This window comes from Schistocerca nitens, chromosome 2 (assembly GCF_023898315.1).
Source record: "Schistocerca nitens isolate TAMUIC-IGC-003100 chromosome 2, iqSchNite1.1, whole genome shotgun sequence".
Lineage (NCBI taxonomy): Eukaryota > Metazoa > Arthropoda > Insecta > Orthoptera > Acrididae > Schistocerca > Schistocerca nitens.
The window spans coordinates 744,510,528-744,534,094 of NC_064615.1; the positions used below are offsets into that span (position 1 = coordinate 744,510,528).

The 23,567-nt window shown below is 38.4% G+C and overlaps 1 protein-coding gene across 1 annotated transcript in view; it reads left to right on the plus strand.

Annotated features, from left to right (window-relative positions):
- Positions 1–17,419, plus strand: part of LOC126235301 (glyceraldehyde-3-phosphate dehydrogenase 2-like) — a 108,099-nt gene extending 90,680 nt beyond the window's left edge. The window contains exons 6-7 of the mRNA XM_049944026.1: positions 16,923–17,117; positions 17,335–17,419. Coding sequence (XP_049799983.1) covers positions 16,923–17,117; positions 17,335–17,404 — 265 coding nt within the window. The 3' untranslated portion in view covers positions 17,405–17,419. The remainder of the gene's footprint in view (positions 1–16,922; positions 17,118–17,334) is intronic.
- The last annotated feature ends 6,148 nt before the right edge of the window (positions 17,420–23,567 follow it).

Consider the following 23,567-nt stretch of genomic DNA (forward strand, 5'->3'; position numbering starts at 1 on the left):
CACCAGGTATGCTAGCTGAACTAATTTGGTCTGGTTTCAGCCAATGTTCTGTAATGCGAATGACATTTACATATTGTAGGTCCGTTGTGAATAGGAGTTTGATTTCTGCAAGCTTGTTTGTTATTGACTGCACATTTTGGTGGAATATGGAGAAGTTGTATGCATGTGGACACTGACTGCTCTTTTTTATTACCTGTGCGGAGGTAGGGGGCGTGGCCATAAAAAATTTTCTAGATTAAACATCGTACCTCGTTGGCATAACCTGTATGGTTCACACTGGTTTTGTCTTTGGGTGCAAGGATTTTTACAGTTATGTTTTGTCCCTTAAATCTATGAGGTATTATAGGACCGTTTTGCCCTTTTTTTTTTTTTGCTCTACAGATTGTGATATGTGATCTGCGATTTCTCTACCGCCAAGGTTGTTCAAGTGGAACCCATGTTGTGTGTAGCGTTCTCTGCGAAATTTGCTACATTCAATTATGGTGACATTTGTGAATTTTGAACAGAGTTTATAGATTTGTGAGTTTGTGCTTGTTACATCTGTGTTTACACGTGACCTGTTTGGATAGCCGTGTCTAAATGGTCCGTCCACCAGGAACACTTTCTTTGATGAAATGCACGGTAGTTTGTTTCTTAGTGTTTTTAGTAGATTCTGGCTGTTGTTGCAGGTGACGTCATTTGTTCCTGCTACAATTACAACAGAGGTGCAGGTTTTTGGAGAGTTTTGATCAATGTTTTTTAGGACAACACTTGCATTTGCTTGGGGATAAACATTACTTGAATGTGGTCACCTTCATTTAGAAATTTTAATATATGGCAGCCTTGGCTGTCTCCCAAGATGATTGCCTTACACTTTTGTTCACTCATTTTTTGTTTTCATGGAATTTCGTACCATTTCCACTTTGTTTTGGGGATCATTGGCGGGTAAACATGATTCTGTAAGAAGTGTTTGTGTTGTTTTCTGACGTATGTTTGTCTTACCTGATATTAGAATTGGTTGCTCTTTACTTTTTGAGCTGCTGGTGCAACGTACATCATTACTGGTGTGATTGATTGAAGCACTAAAATCACATTCCTTATTTCCAATAACAAGCTTGTTATTTCCGGTATTCCCGGTCACACGTGAGTCACACAAACACAATACAGGAGTATTTTGTTGATCACTTTCCACTGTAGCCATTTTCTTCTTTATTTCCTCATGTTCTGAGCATGCTGCAGCCAGTTCTTCCCTTAAAGCATTGTTTTTCCCTTCCTGGGACGCCAACATAATCTCGAGATTGCTCACTGTTATGTACTTGGCAGACAGTTTCTCGTTCAGTATGTTGAGTTTGTTAAAGAGATCCTTGTGTTCGGAGTGTATTGCTGCTAGTTCTTTTTTTAATGTTTAATTTCCACTTCTTGAAGGGTTGTGGAGACTTTTAAATTGTTTTCTGCTAAACATTCGCACATGTATGGCATTGCCACTGGTCTCCATCATTTATGAATCTCAGATATTAATTTTGACGCACTTATCGTGATACCAACACATATGTTCCATGCACAGAAGGCTTCTTGTAACTTTTTCTAGCATATGTTGCATATGGAACGGTCACATAGTAACGAAACCAGGATACAATCTTTTTCACTACCTTTCCATGGTGCCATGACACACAAAAAGTTAGCAAAACTAGTTATTTGACATGGTTCAAACTAATTAGGCAATTATTTTGACTAATGTAATTTAGCAAAGTTAGGCCTGATCTTATGCTCAGAATTACAGAATACATCTTTATCTTGTGGCACATCTCTCACTAACACTAATGATAATTACGAAAAAAAAATCATTTAAGGAGGCAAATAACAAAACAATTGAAATGTCACAGCTTGCTCTGCTGCAAGCTTCAGAATACGGTCACCATTGAAGACATTGTGTAGGAAAACTGCCAAGTGACACCATATGACATTGCAGCAACTATGAACACTATTCACGATCTTCCCCACAAGTCATGTCACTAGAGAAATACTTGGGTCAACTTGCGTCAACCAGAAATGAAAAGTGTTGCTAAGGAATGATGTGTTTCATCATTATCCTAACCCAAGAAGTTCTGAACCCAACCATCATCAGAGGATGAATTGGACATTATCTTTTAAAAACTACACACTACCAATACTGCTTCATAATAAGACCTCATAGATAATCACCACTGGCCTGCAAGCAAATCGAAATGTGTGTTGTTGGCTGCAGATATGTTTTTACAGCATAACAATACATGGTTCTGTATAATCCATGTGTTACTTGCAACAGTAACAGATGTTACATTCACAAAATCTTCCTGAATGCAATTCCAATATGTTTGTCTGAGATTTCAAACAAACATTGGACAGTTAAGACTTTCTGTTCCGATCACTAGTGGTTGAACAGGTGTTTTCCTTGACTAAGAGATTTCAAGCACTTGGTAGGTGGTGGCGCACTTGGACTAATTGTACCAGAGTTTATTTTGAAGAGTATCAAGTAAATAATTTACTAGGACAGATTATCAAAACTGGAATACAAATTGTGAATGGAGTGTTACCAAACTGTAGTACAAGATCTGAGATCATCTGGAAAGTAACTCAATGTGAATCATCCTTCAGAACTGCCAGAACCATTGTAGCGATGATATACGCTCCATACATATCATAGGTATCACGGCGTAAATAGTGTCTAATCAGATTTGTTCGAAATTAAGAACTGGAGCAAGAAGTAAATCTGAACCTACAACTTGCTGGTGTAATTCCATGAAAACTGTAATGAATGGTGACGCTTAAAACATTGAAACTGACAAGGCACTCACCTCACTGAAATGTTGTCATTCAGTCAAACATATCATCTTAAATGAAAGCTGAATATTTTGTCAGTATTGAAAATACCACATGAACAATTTTAGGAAAGATTTGTCCTATAGTGACGTAACATAAATGGAAATAAGTCAACCACAGAATGAATGGTCTAATGAGCATTTTACTTAGGTAAGAAATACATGGTATTTGTAAAAGAACTCCCTAGTTTTAAGTATAAATTTAATGTATTATGTAAATAAGACATTACACTGTACACAACATTTTTTTTATGTGACCCCAAAAGAGTAAGTCCAGTGGGGTTAAGTCTGGGCTTCGTGGTGGCCAAGGTATTGGGCCTGCCCTGCCTATCCACCTTCCTGGAAAACAAGTATAAATTTAATGGGGAAATAAACGAAAAATTAAATCGATGAGTACATATTATGAAAGAGGATTCCTTCAAGTTTTGTTTAATGTTGGTAGATGTCAACATGAATCCATTAGTTGCCCTCCACACTTCAAGACTATATTCCACATCTCGCCATGTATTCGCCAACATTTCAGGTGTAACTGTCCCAACCCCCATGACAATTCTTTCCCGTAAATGATTGATGTTTCTGAATTTTTTCACTGCACACAACATTTTTTATGTGACCCCAAAAGGGCCTGCCCTGCCTATCCACCTTCCTGGAAAGCAAGTGTCAAGAGCCACATGCACGTGGTTACTGTAATGAGGTGTGGTGCTATGTTGGAAAAAACGCAAGCTCCGAACACACGAAACACAGATTTGTTCAACATCATCTTTAGAAGGTATCGGTCTACCTGGTGATTTTGTTTTTAAAACACTACTGGTTTCCTTGAAAGATTTAGCCAATGATGGATAGTTTTTGCTGTAGGTGGTTCACCACCATACTGACATCTAAAATTACTTTGCACTGTTATAAATGACTCACTTTTCACAAGCCAAATAACACAGTGTGCTTTCCGTTGCGGAGTACACATGGTTGCTGAGTTGCTCTGCACTGCACTCCACACATTGCCTGGACTGATCTGAGGGAACAGAGGAAAAAAGCGGCACTGGTGCCCTCTCAAGGTCAAGCAGACCTGCCAACTGCTGGGGAGTCAAACTTGAGGAGTTGATGAATCACACATCACAAAGTAGAACAGTGTATGTCACTGTGTACAGATTCTAGGACACATTAAAACTAGGGAGTTTTTTTTTTTCAAACACACTGTATAATGGAAAGAGTGAATGAGTGAGAAGCCTGTAGATCTTGCATGAAAGCCCACCAGTTATTGTATTGCTTTTCCTTGCTAGGCACTGTTTCAACAATGGTACTATTGATAATGGAGTTCAGGTATCTTTGAGTGAGTATAAACATCTTTCAATTAACAACTGTTTCAACTTGCCCTTAAAGATTTCCATAGAGTTGCTTTATTTTATTTGGCAACCTGCATAGAATTTTCATCCAGCTGGAGGCGCACCTCTTTTGTTACACACTATCCTGTAATATCACATCTGGTTCATGTATTGTAATTACAGTGAGGGACATGGAAAATGCTATGTATAATACCTGATGTGTAATCAGCTACTTAATGATTGTTTATTGCACTAGCTGTAGTCGTCATTTCATGCACAACTTCAAAAACGCAATACTAAATGTGACACAGTAATATATTTCTAGTGTTGTAGCACTTATTGTTGCACCCTGTATTGTTTCCCTTCCAGCTGGACGTGTTTCCCTTTCAGTTGGATTTGTTTGTAAAATGTTTCTGTGATTATCATTATCTTTGTAAACATACTGTTAAGCCCTGAAGGTGCTGCAGAAACTGTAGCTTTAGTGGAAAATGATCTCAGCAAGCATTTTGTTATTGAAGTGTGGAGAACTATATCATCTGTGATATACAGAACCATAAAGTGGTATTGGGAAACTGAAGTCTATGCAAGGAAACAAAGATCAGGCCTGAGAAGAGCCATATTACCAAAAGAAACAATCACTTCTTACAACTTCTAAGTTGAAGCACAAAGTCAACACCATGAAGTTCAAGGGGTCAATGCTAATGACTGAACCATCTGAAAAGGACTGGAAGTAGCCATTCTTCAGTCCCAAAGATAAGTCCAGAAATCACTAGATAGCATCGCACATCTCATCTGTGTGTCACATGAGATCACAGACAGAGAATACAACAAGGGAAGCGAGTGGTGTTTACTGATCAGACACGGTTGGACCTATGATCAACTGTTAGTAAAGGGAGTGTCTGGAGAAGGCCTATGGAAATATATTCCCCTTGAACATTCTTATCCAGCTTGCTTTTCAGGGAGGTTCTCTGACTGTGGGCAGGAATCAGTATTAGTGTGTGCAAGTATGGATTTGATCTTCATGGAGCATGGGTACCTTACAGCACATCAGTACATGGCAGAAGTCCTTTTGGCGCATGTTGTGCCTTTTTGCCCCATGTATTGGTGATTTTTTACACTACTGCATGACAATGCATGGCCACATGTTGCGACAATTGTGCAAGAGTTCTTGAATGAAAAGGAGATTCTTGCTACAGCTGGGCCTGCTCGAAGTACTGATGTAAATACTATTGAGCATGTATGGGTCCAGTTGGAGAAAAAGGCCTGTCAGCACTGTTCAAGAGATCCTACAGGACCTACATTTACATACATGGAGTATGGCAGTGGTTACCACATACCACTAACAGTCACTTCCATTCCTGTTACACTCGCAAATAAAGTGAGGGGAAAATGGTTGTGTATAAGCCCCCGTATGAGTCCAGATTTCTCTCATCTTATATTTGTTGTCCTTAACATGCAATGTTTATTAGTGACTGTAGAATTGTGCTGCAGTTGGCTTCACATGTCGGTTCTCTAAATTTCGTCAACAGTGCCTCACAAACAATTGTCTCCTTCCCTCCAGATACTTCCATTTGATTTCACAAAGTATCTCTGTAATACTTACATGCTGATTGAAGCTACCAGTAACAAATCTAGCACCATCCCTCTGGTGATGGCTTCCTTTAATCCAACCTGTTAGGGATCCCAACACTCGAGTGGTACCCAAGAGTGGGCCACACTAGCATGCTATATGTTGGCTCCTTTACAGATGAGGTATACTTTCCAAAATTCCCTCAGTAATATGAAGTTGATCATTCACCTTCCCTACTACCAATGTAATGTGCTCATTCCATTTCATATCACTTTGTAATATTATTCCTAGATATTTAATTGGTGTGATTGTGTCAAGCAGAACACTACCAGTGCTGTATTAAAATGTTATGATTTTTCCTACTTGTCCACATTAACTTACATTTTTCTATATCTAGTGCAAGCTGCCATTCATCACACCAACCAGAAATCCAATCCAAGTCATCTCATATCTCCTACAGTCGCTCGTCAACACTATCCCATATACCACAGTGTCATCAGCAAACAGCACTAAATTGTTCCTCGTGCTTCCATCAGATCATTTATGTATATAATGAATAAGAGTGGCACTATCACACTTCCCTGGTGCACTCCTGATGATATTGTTGTCTCTGAACACTCATCGTCGAGGAAAACATACTAGGTTCCATTAAATAACAAGTCTTCAAGTTACACGCAAATCTGGGAACCTGATTCATATGCTTGGACCATCAACAATCTGCAGTGAGGCACTGTTTCAATCGCTTCCCAGAAATCTAGGAATATGAAATTTGCCTGTTGCCCTCCATCCTTGGTTTGTAGGATATCACATGAGAAATGGGGAAGTTGAGTTTCTCAGGAGCAGTGCTTTCTAAATCCATGCTGATTTAAGGACATGAGCTTTTCTGTCTCAAGGAAGTTTATTATAGTCAAACTTGAAATGTGTTTAAGAATTCTGCACCAACCAGATGTTAAGGATATTGGTTTGTAATTATGCTGGTCCATTCCCTTAAATTTCTTACATATAGAAGTCACCTGCACATTTTTCCAGTAGCTTGAGACTTAGTGCTGGGTGAGAAACTAGCGATAAATACAAGCTAAGTGAGGGACCAGTGCCACTCTATAAAACTGAATTGGAATTCCATCTGGACCTGACAACTTACTTTTTTTCCTGATCTTTCAGTTGCTTCTCTATGCCAAATTTGCTGTCTTCTATTGCCACCCCTGGCTGGTCAATGAGTGTTGTGGAAGTTGTGTGCTTCACCCTTTGATCGTTTTATGGTTGCATGAATTTTCACAAACTTTTGCTTGCCAATGATTGTGCATTATTTCTTTGAACTGAGAGTGCAATAATCTGTTTCCTCAGTGTTTTCATAGTTTATTAAACCAGGGAGTGTCTTTTTCCATCCTTAATCCAGTTACTTGGCACATACATATCCAGAGTGCGACTGACAATCATTTTAATCTTTACCCATAATTCCTTACGTCATATTGGAACTAAATTATGTCCATTCGTTATGTAATAGCCTATCTGCTTTTTCTACCATAAAAACTCTCCTAGCCTTTGTCAAGGATCTGTTGACTTTAACCATTGTCACTATACCATGATCACCAATCTTTTCTCTGTACTGATACTATCACTAAGATCAGGCCTGTTTGTACCTAGAAGTTCTAAAACATTTTCATTGCATGTGAGTTGTGTAACTAGCTGTACAAGGCAGTTTTTGGAAGAGTTTTTGTATGATCTGTTGTGAATCCATAGATGCCCCAGTCTCTTAACACAGCACAATCCAGGTATTTCCATGCTAATGATCGTAGATTTTCCTTGAATGATGCTACTATTGATATGGTGGAATCAGCTGGCTGATAAAGACATCTAATAATTAACTTAAATTCATCTAGGCTTGCCACTCGTGTCCAGATAACTTTGTCTAAACTCAAAGTTCGACCTTGATAAATGCATATTTTTGTTGGCAGCAGTGAGCACTTCCCCTTCTGTGTCATCTAATCTGTGTTTTTGATAAAAGTTCCTGCCTCACTAAATATTTTGGAGCTTTCTGCTTATGGTTTCAGTCAGCTCTTTGCTCCTAGAATATTTTCAGGGGCAACAATTTTCGTAGAGGGCAGTAAGTTCAGGAACTTGGTTATGAAGACTTCGACAATCTACTGTTAAAATTCTGACAGTCAAACTGTGTGTACTTTGTAAGCTCTGATTTCACCTCTTGTGTATCAACTGGTGAGCATTCATCAGAGGACCTGAAACTACCACCTTGCTGGGAGGGGGGTGGGGGAGGAGAAACCTGTGCACTCCACAAGTACTATGCTACGTGAGTAGCTGCTTCCTTTGTGGAGTGCACTGCTGACCTACCAAGGGGAGTCTTACAACCCTCCACCTCATAACGGTGGTTTAGAAATCTGCAGCCATGACTGTCACAGAATACCCTCCTCTTGGCTCCAAACCAAAGGATCCCGATCAGCTCTAGGTAAAATGCTGCAAATTGTGAGCTCTGTTTGCACCCCACAAGTGAAGCCAGCTGTCTACCCCACTTACGCCAGCTGCCCATAGGAACTGAGGATGGCCTCAGAACCCAAGCAACTGGTGTCATTGGTGCTGACATAAACAACAACTTGCAGCCTATTTCCTTCTGAAACTCTTCTTAAAAACATTCTCTTTAAAACACATGCTGCTAAAACAGTTTTTATACTCGACTGGACTGAATACTTTGTGGACATGTAACAAAGTATGTGACCTAACATCTGAACTGAAGTGAGATTGTTATTTCATTGTGTGCACCAAAAATCCATAGAAGATTACCTTATTTCAATTACAACAATTTTCTAATCAAAGCGAAAATTATAAGAAACGGATATGTTTGTGGCGACAACCGTCTAAACCAATTGATGGCTTTAAGCACAGCAGGTTTGAATCATATTTAACAAATAGAAGGCAAAAGGTTGTACTGAATAATTCAAACAGTATTTGAAGGGTAGAAAATTTAAAGACTGGGGAGAAATCCCAAAACAAGTCCCACAGGGTTCAGTTTAGGATGTGTATGTGAATGACCTTCCACTTAACATTCAGTAAGCAGAATTTGCGCTTTGTAGATGATACTAGTGCTATCCCATTAGAGAGAATTAACAGAAGAGATGGTTAATTATATTTTCCAAAGAATTATAAAGTGGTTCTAAGAAAATGGACCTTCTCTAAATTTTGGAGAAGAAACCACACATTATATTTTATTCTGTAAAGCAAATAGTCATATCAACAATTGATGTAGCGCTTGAGAAGGAATGATTAAATAAGCTAGAATGCTTCAAATTTTTGGGTGTACATATTAATGAAAACCTGAAATGGAAGAAGTGTATTACTGAGCTTCTCAAACAACTGAGTCTAGCTAAATTTTTTTCTTTGTATAATTGCTAATTCTGGAAAATAAAAAATCAGCCTCCTGGCATTTTGTATATTTCCATGCAATTATATATTTTATTGAATAATTATCCAAGGTAACTCATCGCTCATGGAAAAAGTATGGATTGCACGAAATAAAGTAGTAAGAATAATATTTGGTGCTCACCAATGGACATTGTATTGTTACCTCTGCAAGAAGTTAGGTATAATGATAATTTTCTCATTAATGTTAATGTTGATCATGTATACATATGCTGTAAACTGACTTGTTCCACATCATTTCAAATAAAAGAAGCATTCAAATGATCTATGGAACATGTAACTAACCCACCTACAAAAGTTCTCAAGTTAGCATATTTGTTTAACTCCTCTGATCCTCTGTCAGACTGTCTGACATTACAGTTTTACTCTACAGCTCCAATGTCGAACAGTATCCAACACATTTCCATTGTTCCTTCCGTCTGTTCTGTTATTGGAATTCGCTAGGCATATGGCAGCACTTAGCACGAAGATCTGATAACTCCAAATGTTACAATCACGTGTTTCTTGAATGATAATGGCTGCTAGAAAATGTGGTGGTGTTATTGCAAGGCAGCTTCTCGAAGACATTGAGGATGGAGGTGAATTTAGTGATGAGAGTGATTGGGAAGGAACTTCCACCATGTGCAGTGATATAAGTTATAGTCAATCAGAATCACTTTGGAGGGGAAAGTGATACCTGGACAGTTTATTATAATGGCGACAGTGATCTCCTAAAGTTTTCTTTCTTTGCCATGCAACAGGGTAATGAGTTTTAACCATCCCTCATGGTGTTTGGCCAAAATCTGAATTTATATTTCCAGCTCTTCTTCATTGATGATCTTATTAGTGAAACTGTGAATGCTGCAAATATACGTGCTAAAGGAAATATACAGAAAGTCACTCCACTTACAAAACACTCAGTGTGGGACTTCATTGGGGGATGTTTTATTAGAACAACTGAAGGCTTTTTTGTTGTAATATTGAGCATAGCATTGAATTTTAAGGCAGAACTAGTTGACTGTATTCAACAGTAGACTGGCTAGAACTCAATTTTTCAAGGAAGTTTCTCATCATTTTCTTTATTCCCCTCCCCCCAAATATCTTGATTGGGCTCACAGCTCAGGGGTGTCACTGTACAAGAGGGAGCAAGGTGAAGGAGGTTATTGAGTATATTAACATTAAATGCAAAGAACTCTGTGTACCAGAACGAAATGTGGATACAGATGATGGCACAGTAGGCATCAAAAGAAGAATTTAAAAGTGCTACAATCCAAAGAAGTCTACGAAGTGCGGTTTATGAGTTTTCTGTCTGTGTGATTCAAAAAGTCGTTATGTTTTTCCTCGCATTTCATATTATGGAAATACAACTGCGGAAAGTTGTAATTCATCCTGATTTACCTTTTTCATTTGATACAGTGGTTGATAACTTGTGCAGATGATTTGGGCTCACATATCTATAGTAACAGATACTACACAAGTTGTAAACTTGCTCAGAAATTGCACAAAATTAAACTTTAATGCTTGAATATGAATTATGCGAGATGAAAATTGTGGTTTTCATTCCATGACAAGAGTTCAGTGACAATATTGAGTACATTCTTTGGTCCTCAGACCAACCGATCACTGGTTATAAGAAGAAAGAATCAGTTCAGTTCCTGACCCACTGTTATTTTAGAATACATGAAGTTTATGGTAGTTGTGAACAGGGATGATCGCGACTGTTATTGCTATGGCTTTACAAGGCAGTCACACAGGTTGTGGAAAAATGTGATTCTTCTGGTTGACAGAAGTGCAGTAGTGAAAAGTTATATTCTTCACTCAATAGACAAAAATGAACATGGAGAACAACTGGAGACTCAGATTTCCTATGGAAGAAATCTAATCAGCCAGCCAGGTGAGAATTACAAATTAAAGAAAAGAAAGAAAAAAAGGAGTAAGATCTCTGTTGTCTGACACAGGGGAGAGAGTAAATACGAATATGCATTTTATAATTGAAAAGAAAAAAAAGTCAGCAAAGGATTGCATGTTTTGCAGCAAATACAAAGAGAAAGAAGAGAGACAAATTTGTACTGTGAAACATGCAAGAGCAAACCAGGACTTAACCTGGGAGAATGTTGTTAGAAATACCACAAAGAAAAAAATTATGAACAACCATAAACAAAAAGAAAATAAACTTGTCAAGTGACCTCATATTGCAGTTTTTCAAAACAGTAGCTAATAACCTGTAGAGCCTTACATCATTACACACATAAAGTAAAGAGTTGGAAGAATGCAGAGAGTGGAAAAATTGGATTGAAAAGGGTTCAAGCCCCCCCCCCCTCCCCCCCCCCCCAAAAAAAAAAAGTATTAGGTTTGTTCAAAAATTCCGAATCATTTGTAATTTCGCGCCAATGGTGTGTTGGAGTGAAATGTGGTTGGCTCCCTTGCAAATGCCTGTGATTAATGTGTGACTGCCATAAGTTTCATTGTTGTATGTCAGTTAGTTATTGTCCAGTACTGTATTGAGTAGAATGCTGTGTTGCACAGTTTGTGAATTTTGAGATGGCACAGTTAGGGTAGGAACGTGTCTGAATTATATTTTTCACGACACTCGAGAGAACTTGCACAAGACACATCAAATGACACAGGAAGCCTGTGGTGATGAGTGCTTGAGCCATACTCGGTGCTGAGAGTGGTTCACACAGTTTAAAAATGGCTGGACGGAAGTTAAAGATTACCCTCGTTCAGGACACCTTCGACGTCTACCAATGACGCTCATGTCAGGAACGGCAACAAAATTGTGTATGCCAATCAAAGACAGGCTGTCAGAGAGATTGCAGAAGAATGTAACATTTCAGTTGGATCATGTAATGAAATCCTGGCACAGCATCTTGGAATGCACCGTGTGCTGCCAAGATCGAATTGAAGGCTCATGAATCACGACTAGAAAGACTTTCACCTCATGATCTGTGAAGAGCTTTTGTATAGTGCAAATGAGAATGAGATGGCCCTTAAGAGAATCATAACTGGTGATGAGATGTGGATCTGGGGTTATGCTGTTGAGACCCAGGTCCAGTCTTCACAATTGGTCTGGAAAGGTTCTCCAAGATCAAAAAAAGTTGGTGAGGTCAAGTGTCAAAGCCATACTGATAGTTTTCTTTGCCTTTCAAAGATTAGTTCATCATGAATTTGTGCCCCAAGCACAAACTGTTAATTGATGGTACTATTGGGACATGTTTCAATGCATGTGAGAAAATGTTAGAAGAAAACAGTCTGAAATGTGATGACAATTCATGGCTCTTGCATCATGATGATACACCCACACATTTATCCCTGTTGGTTCGTGATTGTGTTATGTTGTTATGGTACTCGGTCCAAGGACTGATTTGATGCAGCTCTCACTGCTACTCTGTCTTCATCTCCGAGTAACTACTGCAACATACGGTCTCTCTCTACAATTTTTACCTCCCATGTTTCTCTCCAGTACTAAATTGGTGATCCCTTGATGCCTCAGAATGTGTCCTACCAACTGATCCCTTCTTCTAGGTATGTTGTACCACAAATTTCTTCTCCCTTGAAGCCTGTTCAGTACTTCCTCATTAGTTAAATGGTCTACCCATCTAATCTTCTGTTGCATTGCATTTCAAAAGCTCCCAGTCTCTTCTTTTCTAAACTGTTTATTGCCCATGTTTCACTTCCATACAAATACTTTCTGAAAGGACTTCCTGACACTAAATACACTCAATGTTAACAAATTTCTCTTCTTCAGGAACGATTTTATTGTTATTGCCAGTGTACATTTTATATCCTCCCTCCTTCGGCTATCAACAGCTTTTTTGCTGTCCAAATAACAAAACTCATCTACTACTTTAAGTGTATCAGTTCCTAACCTAATGCCCTCAGCATGACCTGATTTAATTTGACTACATTCCATTATCCTTATTTTGCATGACACTGTCCTTTCCATTCAGCTGCTCATCCAAGTCCTTTGCTGTCTCTGATAGAATTACAGTGTCATTGAAAAACCTCAAAGTTTTTATTTCCTATCCCTGGACTTTAATTCCTACTCCAAATTTTTATTTTGTTTCCTTTACTGCCTGCTTAATATACAGGTTGAATAACATCAGGGATAGGCTACAACCCTGTCCCACTCCTTTCTCAACCACTGCTTCCCTCTCGTGCCCCTTGACTCGTAAAACTGCCATCTAGCTTCTGTACAAATTGTAAACCGCCTTCCACACTCTGTATTTTACCCCTGCCACCTTTACAATTTGAAAGAGTATTCCAGTCAACATTGTCAAAATCTTTCTCTAAGTCTACAAATGCTATAAATGTAGGTTTGCCTTTCCTTGAGTTTTCCTTTAAGATAGGCCATACAGTTAGTATTGGAATGCATGTTCCTACATTTCTCCGTAATCCAAACTGATCTTCCCCAAGGTTGGCTTCTACCAGTTTTTTTCATTTTTCTGCAAAGAATTCATGTTAGTATTATGCAAATATGACTTATTAAACTTATAGCTTGGTAATTTTCACACAGATCAGCACCTGCTTTCTTTGGAATTGGAATTATTACATTCTTCTTGAAGTCTGAGGGTATTTTGCCTGCCACATACATCTTGCTCACCAGATGGAAGAGTTTTGTCATGGCTACCGGTATTTCTGATGGAATATCCAGCCCTGAGGCCTTGTTTCAACTTAAGTCTTTCAGTGCTCTGTCAGATTCTTCACACAATATCATATCTCCCTCATAGTCATCATCATCATCATCCTCTTCCATTTCCATCATATTGCCTTCAAAAACATATCCCTTGTATAGACCCACTGTATACCACTTCCACGTTTCTGCTTTCCCTTCATTGCCTAGGACTGGTTTTCCATATGAGCTCTTCATACTCATGCAGGTGGTTCTCTTTTCTCCAAAGGTCTAATTTTCCTGTAGGTAGCATCTATCTTACCCCTAGCGATACATGCTTCTGCATTCTTACATTTGTCCTCTAGCCATTCCTACTTAGCCATTTTGCACTTCCTTTTGATTTCATTTTTTAGTTGTTTGTATTCCCTTTCTCCTGCTTCATTTTTTACATTTTCATTATATTTTCTCCTTTCACTGATTAAATTCAATATCTCTTCTCTTACCCAAGTATTTAAACTAGCCTTTGTCTTGTTACCTACTTGATCATCTGCTGCCTACACTATTTCATCTCTCAAGCTACCCATTCTTCTTCTACTGTATTCCTTCCCCCTGTTCTTGTCAATTGCCCCCTGATGATCCCTGTAAAACTCTCTACAACACTCGGCTCATTCAGTCAACCATTTTGTGAGTATTGCACAAAAAAGAAATCACTGTACTGCCTCATCGTCAATACTCTCCAGACGTTGCCCTTGTGGAATTAATTTCTAAAGTTTAAAACCCCACTGAAAGGACAAAGATTTGCAACCATAGACAAGATGAAAGAAAATTCACAAACTGTGCTTTGTGGAATCCAGCAAGCGATAAACCAAGACTGCTTCTAGAAGTGGAAACAGCATTGGGAGTGGTGTATCAATTGTGGAGAAGGGTATTTCAAAGGAGACCATGCACAATAAGTAAAAGGTAAACGGATAAAAACTTGAAACTTCCTGGCAGATTAAAACTGTGTGACCGACTGAGACTCGAACTCGGGACCTTTGCCTTTCGCGGGCAAGTGCTCTACCATCTGAGCTACCGAAGCACGACTCACGCCCGGCCCTCACAGCCTTACTTCTGCCAGTATCTCGTCTCCTACTTTCCAAACTTTACAGAAGCTCTCCTGCGAATCTTGCAGGAAGTCTCGGTCGGGCACACAGTTTTAATCTGCCAGGAAGTTTCATATCAGCGCACACTCCGCTGCAGAGTAAAAATCTCATTCTGGAAACATCCCCCAGGCTGTGGCTAAGCCATGTCTCTGCAATATCCTTTCTTTCAGGAGTGCTAGTTCTGCAAGGTTCGCAGGAGAGCTTCTGTAAAGTTTGGAAGGTAGGAGACGAGATACTGGCAGAAGTAAGGCTGTGAAGGCCGGGCGTGAGTCGTGCTTCGGTAGCTCAGATGGTAGAGCACTTGCCCGCGAAAGGCAAAGGTCCCGAGTTCGAGTCTCGGTCGGGCACACAGTTTTAATCTGCCAGGAAGTTTCATATCAGCGCACACTCCTCTGCAGAGTGAAAATCTCATTCTGGATAAAAACTTTATGGACAAAGTTCCGAAATGTTTTGAGCAGACCTTGTATAAGTGATACCTACATTTTGAATAATAAATCTCAAGTCTAGATTATTAATTTTCAAAATTTCATACATTGGTTTGTTTTTCATTACAAATATAACAGGCTGCATTGTACAAAGATGTAGATTAAACAGTTATTTCAAAGTTTATATCTCTAATTGCATTTTACGTTTCAAAGTGATCAGTGAGATGACAAACCTTATTGAAATATGTTATACATACTGACTGTGCATGTCAGTAACCAAAAGGAAATGTTTCTGTTAAGCGCAGTCCATTCTACGTAAACTGTTACTTTTAGGTAGCCAGCTATATCACATCTCATACACATGTACACTTGTATTGGCCCGATCACCATCCCCCACAAACACATTGAAGCTGTAGGCAGTTGTGCATTATTTAGTTTCACCTGAGATTTGTGGTAATTTAACAAAAGTTTCATCAGAATAGTCTTTTACTTACTCAGTGTAATTTTATTCATGACTGAACTGATCTCAGAATATCTCAAGTTCTCATAAACAACAACAATACCATATATGGGAGACAATGAATCACAGGTAGGCATAATGAAAAGACTGTTATACAGTTTGGCTTTCACTCAAAAGGCATTCTGAAGTAGAAAACAGAAAGCACAAATTTCTAAACATGACCACAGTCTCTGGCCACTGACGCCTCAGCAGACAGACAGTGGTCATGTGAGGTTTGTGCTTGTGTGAATACGTGTGTTTAAGACTACAGAAGGCCTCTTGGCTGAAAGCTAAAATGTATAATAGCCTTTTTGTTGGGCCTATCTCCAACTCATCATCTCCTCTATTTGGTAAGTAGCAATCTGCCCTTTTCATAATGTGGTTGAAATCTAAATAACAACTGAAGCTGCTATACAATTGGTACATTGTTTGAACTTAGCTGCTGCTTCTTCTTTTTCTTGTTTTCTTTCCTCCAGGAGAATATACAGAATAATAATCTTATGGAACGATATACAAACTGCTAAACAGAAGTGAATTTAAGTTTATCATTATATTTTATGAAATCACAATTTAAATGCCATCAAACATTATTGTAGGATTACACTTAGAGTACATGACGTGGTTTAGTTCTGGTCTGCTACATTGTTTCATAGACGTAAGTCAATTTTTAATTACTTAAAAATAAAGGAAAAGCCTTTTGTCTGAAGAGTGCTAGCATGTGTGCAGGCGCACCTACACGCATGCCCCCCCCCCCCCCCCCCGCCCCCCCCCCTCCCTCCTGTGCGTGAGCAGAGAGATTTTTGTGCCCGAAGTTCAAAACTACAATTGTATGCAGGCATTTTGGTGTATGTAATTGGTAAAATGTAAAAAGTTTATTTGAAAGCACTGAATAGCAGCATACCTGCTGTGTGAAAATTATGCTATGAAATCCAGTAGTCTTAAAAGCTGACTTCCTAACATTTTGTGGGGACTGGGCTGGAGGACAGATGTGGGCAATTTCTTTTTGATTGAAAATATTACAATTGTTAAAATTTATTCTCATTCTTGATTTGGAAGTAATTTAAAAGAGTAGTTTAAGAACAAAGTAACTTTCAATTTTTTTAAATTCAGGATAGGCAAAGGTGCAACTTACGATGAAATAAAACAGAAAGTGAAAGAAGCTGCTGAGGGTCCCCTCTGTGGAATATTGTCCTACACTGAAGATGAAGTTGTTTCGTCAGATTTTATAGGGAATGCAAACTCATCTATTTTTGATGCAAAAGCTGGCATGTCACTCAACAGCAACTTCGTCAAACTTATTTCCTGGTCAGTATTAACATTTTTTTCAATTGTTTCTCAGTTTGTAGTAGTGAGATGAAACTCATTGGTGTACAACTCATATCATAAAAATGATTCTGAGATTCGCAAATAGTAGAGAATAGTGCTGTAGTACAAACAAAACTGAGACTGTGGTTAATCTGTTTTAACTGTGTTAATTCTCATGTTGTATCTACTTCTCCAATCATTATATTTTCTATTCCAGGTATGATAATGAATGTGGTTACTCTCATAGAGTGTGTGATTTGATTCGTCATATGCACAAAGTTGGGTGACTATGAAAAATGTGCTGATTGTGGAAATAGAAGCAGCAATTTATTATTATATGCTTTGTCTTTTTGCGCTAGATATTTTGAGGTATTAGATTACTGTTTTTCTGTATGTTGTCAATCAAACAAGAAATATTAAATAAAAATTATTGTAGGTAAAAAGTAATCATCCAGTAATACCTTCATTTTCTTTTGATATGCATACATTATTAAGAATCTGAGTAATAAATTGACTGACTAATCAATTATTTGTGTTTATTTTTACTATTTTAACTCCACAAGAATATATTTTGACTAATTTTCAGTCACATGCTAATGTAATTAACAATTGATTTCTGTATGTAACAGCAATAATAAGATTAAATAGTTCAGTTTGAGTAGCAAGAAAATATATTAACAATGCCATTCCACAAAACTTTAAGCAACTACAACTAACACTAACATTCATCACTGAAATTAATATAATTATAAAAATTTTAGACAATGGAAGTTCATACTCTCTCTCTCTCTTTCCCCCCCCCCCCCCCCCCCCCCCCAAATATTCGAAGGAGTAATCTCACATTTAAGTAGAAACTATTTAACTAGCATATCATAATTTTGATTCCAGAATGGTTGCTTGACTGAGAATGCTAATTATGTTTCACTCACCAAATATTGCAAGCCTTAAATAATAAAATATCAACAGTTCCTATTTTTTGTGGTCTTTCCATGGTGTAGATCATGTTACAGTTTTAGAGAAACTTAAAATATTACAGAAACTCAGTGGCTGTACACACAGCTGCCATACACAACAAACAGAATGCAAAAAGTTGTGCTGGATAATTCAAATAATGTTGGCAGGGTAGATTATTTTAGTGGCTGGGGAGAAATTGCAAGGGAGTCCCATGAGATTTGAACCACACAGTCGCGATACATATATTCTCTACTGACATTTGGGTCAAATAAAAAAGAAATAAAGAAGAAAAAGTGAGCTGCTCTTGAAGGCCCAGCAGCTGTCTGGTGGTCACTTGCTGTGTCACGTGGATGCGGTAGGGAGGGGCATGTGGTTAGTATACCACTCTTCTGGTTGTTTTTCGGAGTTCCCAGGCTATGGAGCTACCACTACTTGGTCAAGTAACTCATCAGTTGGCATTACAATGCTGCGTACACCCCATATCAGTCCTTCCACCAAGGAAAACTCATTGGCAGTATCGGCAAGTGAATGCAGGTCGTCTGCCGGCAGTCATCTACGAAGACCACTCAGCCTCAGAGGTGGACTCATTATAAATAATATATCACACTATGACTGAGGAAAGTGATGTCTGTACCTACAGAACTAGAGGAAAAAATTACTTTTACCTATTATTAAGGCTGCCAGAGACTAAAGAATGCAATGTGGAGCAACAAAAATCTTTGATCATTTTTCCCAGTACCATAAAATGCCCAGCAGGTAGCAAAGCAAAATCTAATCTAAAATCTTTTCTCTTGAGGCACTCCTATTTCATTAATGTTGCTCGAGTAGGACTAAAAAATTATATAAGGGTAATTCAAATGAAAAAAAGACAGATGGAAAAAAAGTAAGTAACTTGTTTAGTATTCCAAAAGTAATCACCATAACTGTTAATACATTTACCCCTGTTAATACATATAGCCCACTGAGAGAGATGATGGTGGAAGCCTTTCTATAAGAAGTTTACAGTTGCATAAGGACCTGTGATTTACCTCTTCATCCGAAGCTAACAAACAGCCCAATGTTGCCATGGCTGTTTCAGCTGTGTTGCAGAAGTTTTACTGGGAAGCTCTTTAACACATTCTCCATACAATCCTGATCTCTCTCCTAGTGATTTCCATTGTTTGGAGTCCTGAAGAATGACACTCCTGGTACTCAGTTTGTTTCAGATGAAGATATGCGTGCGCACCTCGGTACAGTCACAGTTCCATAGTATAATGCCCCTCCCTTAATCAGAAATCAGTTCGTTTTCATCATGACAAAATTGAAAAATAATATAAACCACTAAATAAGCAATGTATTTCCATGTTAGAGGAAGATATCACATAAAATGTAAAATAAGTTCCTAAATATTGTCAATTCATCTAGGGGTTTGCATTTTATTAAATCTATGATTAGGCCCTGGGTTGTAATTGGGACAGGCAAGAAGCAAATGTGAATGTTTCCCAATATGTGGTTTTATTTTCATTGTGTGTAAACCAATCCACAATCATTGTTCTATATCACATAAAAACACTAACTCATATTTAAACTTGATATCAATTTCTTTGTGTTCCTCAGAACCACCATCTCCAACAGGCTTTACTTGGTATTAACTCTTTCAACAACAAAAGGAGTGTACGAGTCTGTTGCAAAAGGCACCAAGAAATGGGAACCAATACAATGATTTCAATTTTATGTTACAATTAAATTTTATTTTAGTAAGTTTTTAAGCAAATTGCCAATTCCTTTGATTTTTAGAGTAACAGTTAAATATATGTTAGAAATGAAACTCCCTGACAGATTAAAACTGTGTGCTGGACCGGGACTCAAACTCGGTCCGGCACACAGTTTTAATCAACAGGAAGTTTCGTATCAGTGCACAGTCCACTGCAGAGTGAAAATTTTGCTCTGGCTGCTGATGCTTGCAACTTTGTTAAACGAAACTATGGCGTCACAGTCAAACCTTACTAATTTTTCCCCTGAATTTTATTAATGTGAATATGTGGGAACAGTGTAAAGTGCTCAAACAAAACACACAAAACTTTAGGATATGTTAACTGTATCAGAAATACCAGAGCTGTAACCATAAATGTAAGCTGTAAATGGATAGTGATCATCAGCATAAGTGATTATCTAAACCATTGTACAAGGGTGGTCGATGTTAGTTTTTTATCTCATTGTGAAAGGTGTTTTATTCATCTCATAACGTACACAATTTCAGAACATATGTTTGATGTACAGAAGACATGTCAAGGTTACAGTTAGCTTACTTAAAATTTTGTCACACAATAATATTTTGTGGAGAATTTACTTACTTAAAATTTGTCAAACTTGCAGTATTTGCATCTACTATAACTGTCTAAAATTTTGATTCCATTTTAGGGATACAGCTCTAAGTATCGCTTCATCCTTCATGAAATCTTCCACAGAGTAGTAGCATCGTTCAATTAGAAAATCATGTAACTTGCTTTTTAAAATATTTATCTTCATATCCATTATGTCGCACCCTTTTATTGTGTTACGAAGTTTCATGGCTATATACTGAGAAGTCGAGCACGCAGTTTTAAGTGATGAGAAGTGAGAATAAAGTTTTCTTTATGCCTTGTGTCGTATGAGTGTTCAAAATGAGCTCTGCTGTGTAGGAAAAGAACCACTTCAAAGATGTATAAAGAGGGGACAGTTGGATCTTTAAATAATGGTCGACATAATGCCCTCGGTTGTGCATAGCACATGTTGTGAATGATTCTTTTTTACGACTTTAAAATTTGTGTAATGTTTCCTGAGTTTCCCCAAAAAATTATGCCATATCGAATAACCGGTTCGAAGTAGCTATAATATGCTATTTTCCTGGTGGCCATATCAGTGGCACAGGATAAAATTTCCATAGCAAATGCAAGGTTGTTTAATTTATTTGCTAAATGTTCTATATGAGAATTCCAACTCAGAGTTCTGTCTAAGTTTATTCCCCAGAACCTGACTGAGTCAAGTTCATACATTTTTTGATTGTTATGAGTGACACAGATTTCTTCAGTTTTTGACTGTTTGGTTTTAAAACTCATCTTGTGGGTTTTTGAAATGTTTAGCCTTAAGCCATTTAAACTGAACCATGCTTCCAGATTACTTAATGTATTCATGACACTCTGTGGTATATTGTCAGAATTTTCATTTTTTTCAGAAGTATCATCTGTAAACAAAGTTAAATGAGTATTTATATTGAGACAAGTCATTTACGTAGAACAGGAAATGGGTCCAAGGATTGAACCTTGAACACCTTGTAACACAGTTTTCCACTCTGAGATATGATTCAACCTATTTCAAAGCAATATCCCTTATTCCATACCTGTGGAGTTTGAAAAGTATCAAGGCATGGTTTACAAGAGTCGAATGCTTTTGTAAGATCGCAGAATATTCCTGCAACCTTAGCTTTTCTATCTAGTGATTAAGTAATTTTTTCAATAAACTCATATATCGCATCTACTGTGTTTTTGCCTTGTTGGATGCCAAATTGGTAATGTGAAATAATATCGTTTTGTGTGATGAAGCTTTGTATCGTAAAGTAGCAATTTTTCAAATGTTTTTGATATGACAGGGAGTACAGAGATGGGGCAGTAATTTCCCATATCGTCTTTTGAACCATTTTTAAACAATGGTTTTACTTCTGTGTATTTGAAGAGATCAGGAAAGTTACCTTCTTCAAAGAATTTATTATGAGAGAGAGAGAGAGAGATAGAGAGAGAGAGAGAGAGAGAGAGGTTGAGCTATTATGTTGTAAACATTTTTAATTATTTTGGTGGGTATCCCATCCCAGCCAGTACAGTTTTTATCTTTTAAGGAGAGTATGACATTTTCAACAAATTTTTCTGAGACTGTTGAATTTTTGAGACATTCACTGGTATTGCCTTTAACCCAAAACTATTTATTTTCTGCTCATAATTTGCTATGTCTGAATCAGGTTTTTCTACATTTATGAGGTACTCATTGAAGCACTCAGTTGTTTGATCTGGATTCTGAAATGTGGTTTTGGACACCTAATTCAGACTTAAATATATAGAAAAGTTCAAAAAATGTCCAACAGATGGTGCTTCATCTGATCAGAAATGAAATTATTCGGTTCCGATCTTTCAAAGTGCCGCCGCGCAGTTACGCGCGTTCTCTACATGCGGCGCTGTCTGCCAGCCATGCAGCAGCAGCGCCACCTAAGCAGCCAGCCAGCAGCCGCTAGACTCGAACTCAGTTCTGATTTGACTGTTAAAGTGTACACACATCTTACTTTGTTTACTTGATCTGTGACTTACATGTATTGTGTCGTCCTTGCAATATATTTGTTCAACTTGAAGTTATAGCAATTAGCATAACAAAGTAAGACAAAGCAAAGATGATGATCTTTACAGGAAACGCTCAATATGTCCACCATGATTGCTCAACAATAGCTCTAGTCAAAGAATAATGTTGTGAACAGCACTGTGAAGCATGTCCGGAGTTATGGTGAGGCATTGGCATCGGATGTTGTCTTTCAGCATCCCTAGAGATGTCGGTTGATCACGATACACTTGCGACTTCAGGTAACCCCAAAGCCAATAATCGCATGGACTGAAGTCTGGGGACCTGGGAGGCCAAGTATAAAGTAAGTGGCGGCTGAGCACACAATCATCACCAAACAACGCGTGCAAGGGATCTGTCACGCGTCTAGCAATATGGGGTGGAGCGCCATCCTGCATAAACATCATATGTTCCAGCAGGTGTTTATCAGCCAGGCTAGGGATGATGTGATTCTGTAACATATCGGCGTACCTCTCAAGGTAAGGTCAAGGTAGCAGTTACAAAACCATAATCACGCTTTTCCTCAAAGAAAAAAGGCCCAATAACAGTAGATGTGGTAAATCCAACCCATACCGTGACTTTGTCATGCAATGGAGTTTCCATGACAGTTTAGGATTTTCGGTGGCCCAAATACTGCAGTTGTGGCGTTGAGAGAGCCTCAGAGCGTGAAATGAGCTTCGTCGGTCCACAACGCGTTACCCAACCAATCGCCATCTTTTGGAACACCCACACCGCAAATGCCCTCCGCTTCACTAAATCGCCAGGTAACAGCATGATGCCGATGGATTTTGTACGGATAGCATCGGAGGGTACATGTGAGTGTCAACCAAACAGTAGTGTATGGAATGCCGGTGCGACGTGTGACTACACGAGCGCTGACTTCCCCATGCATAGACAAACCCGCTACAGTCTCCATTTCTTCCTGAACTGTCTCAGCAGTATTATGCCTTGTGCTTGGTCAGCCACTACGGGGTCTATTGTCTAAACAACCCGTGGCTTCGAACTTCAAAATTATTCTAGCCACAGCTGCATTTGTCAGCGGACCATTACCCGTTTGAATCCCCTTCCTATGGCGATAGGATCGTAACGCTGAACTAGCACATTCCCCATTCTGATAATACAGCTTCACTAAAAGCGCCTTTTCAGGTAACGTCAACA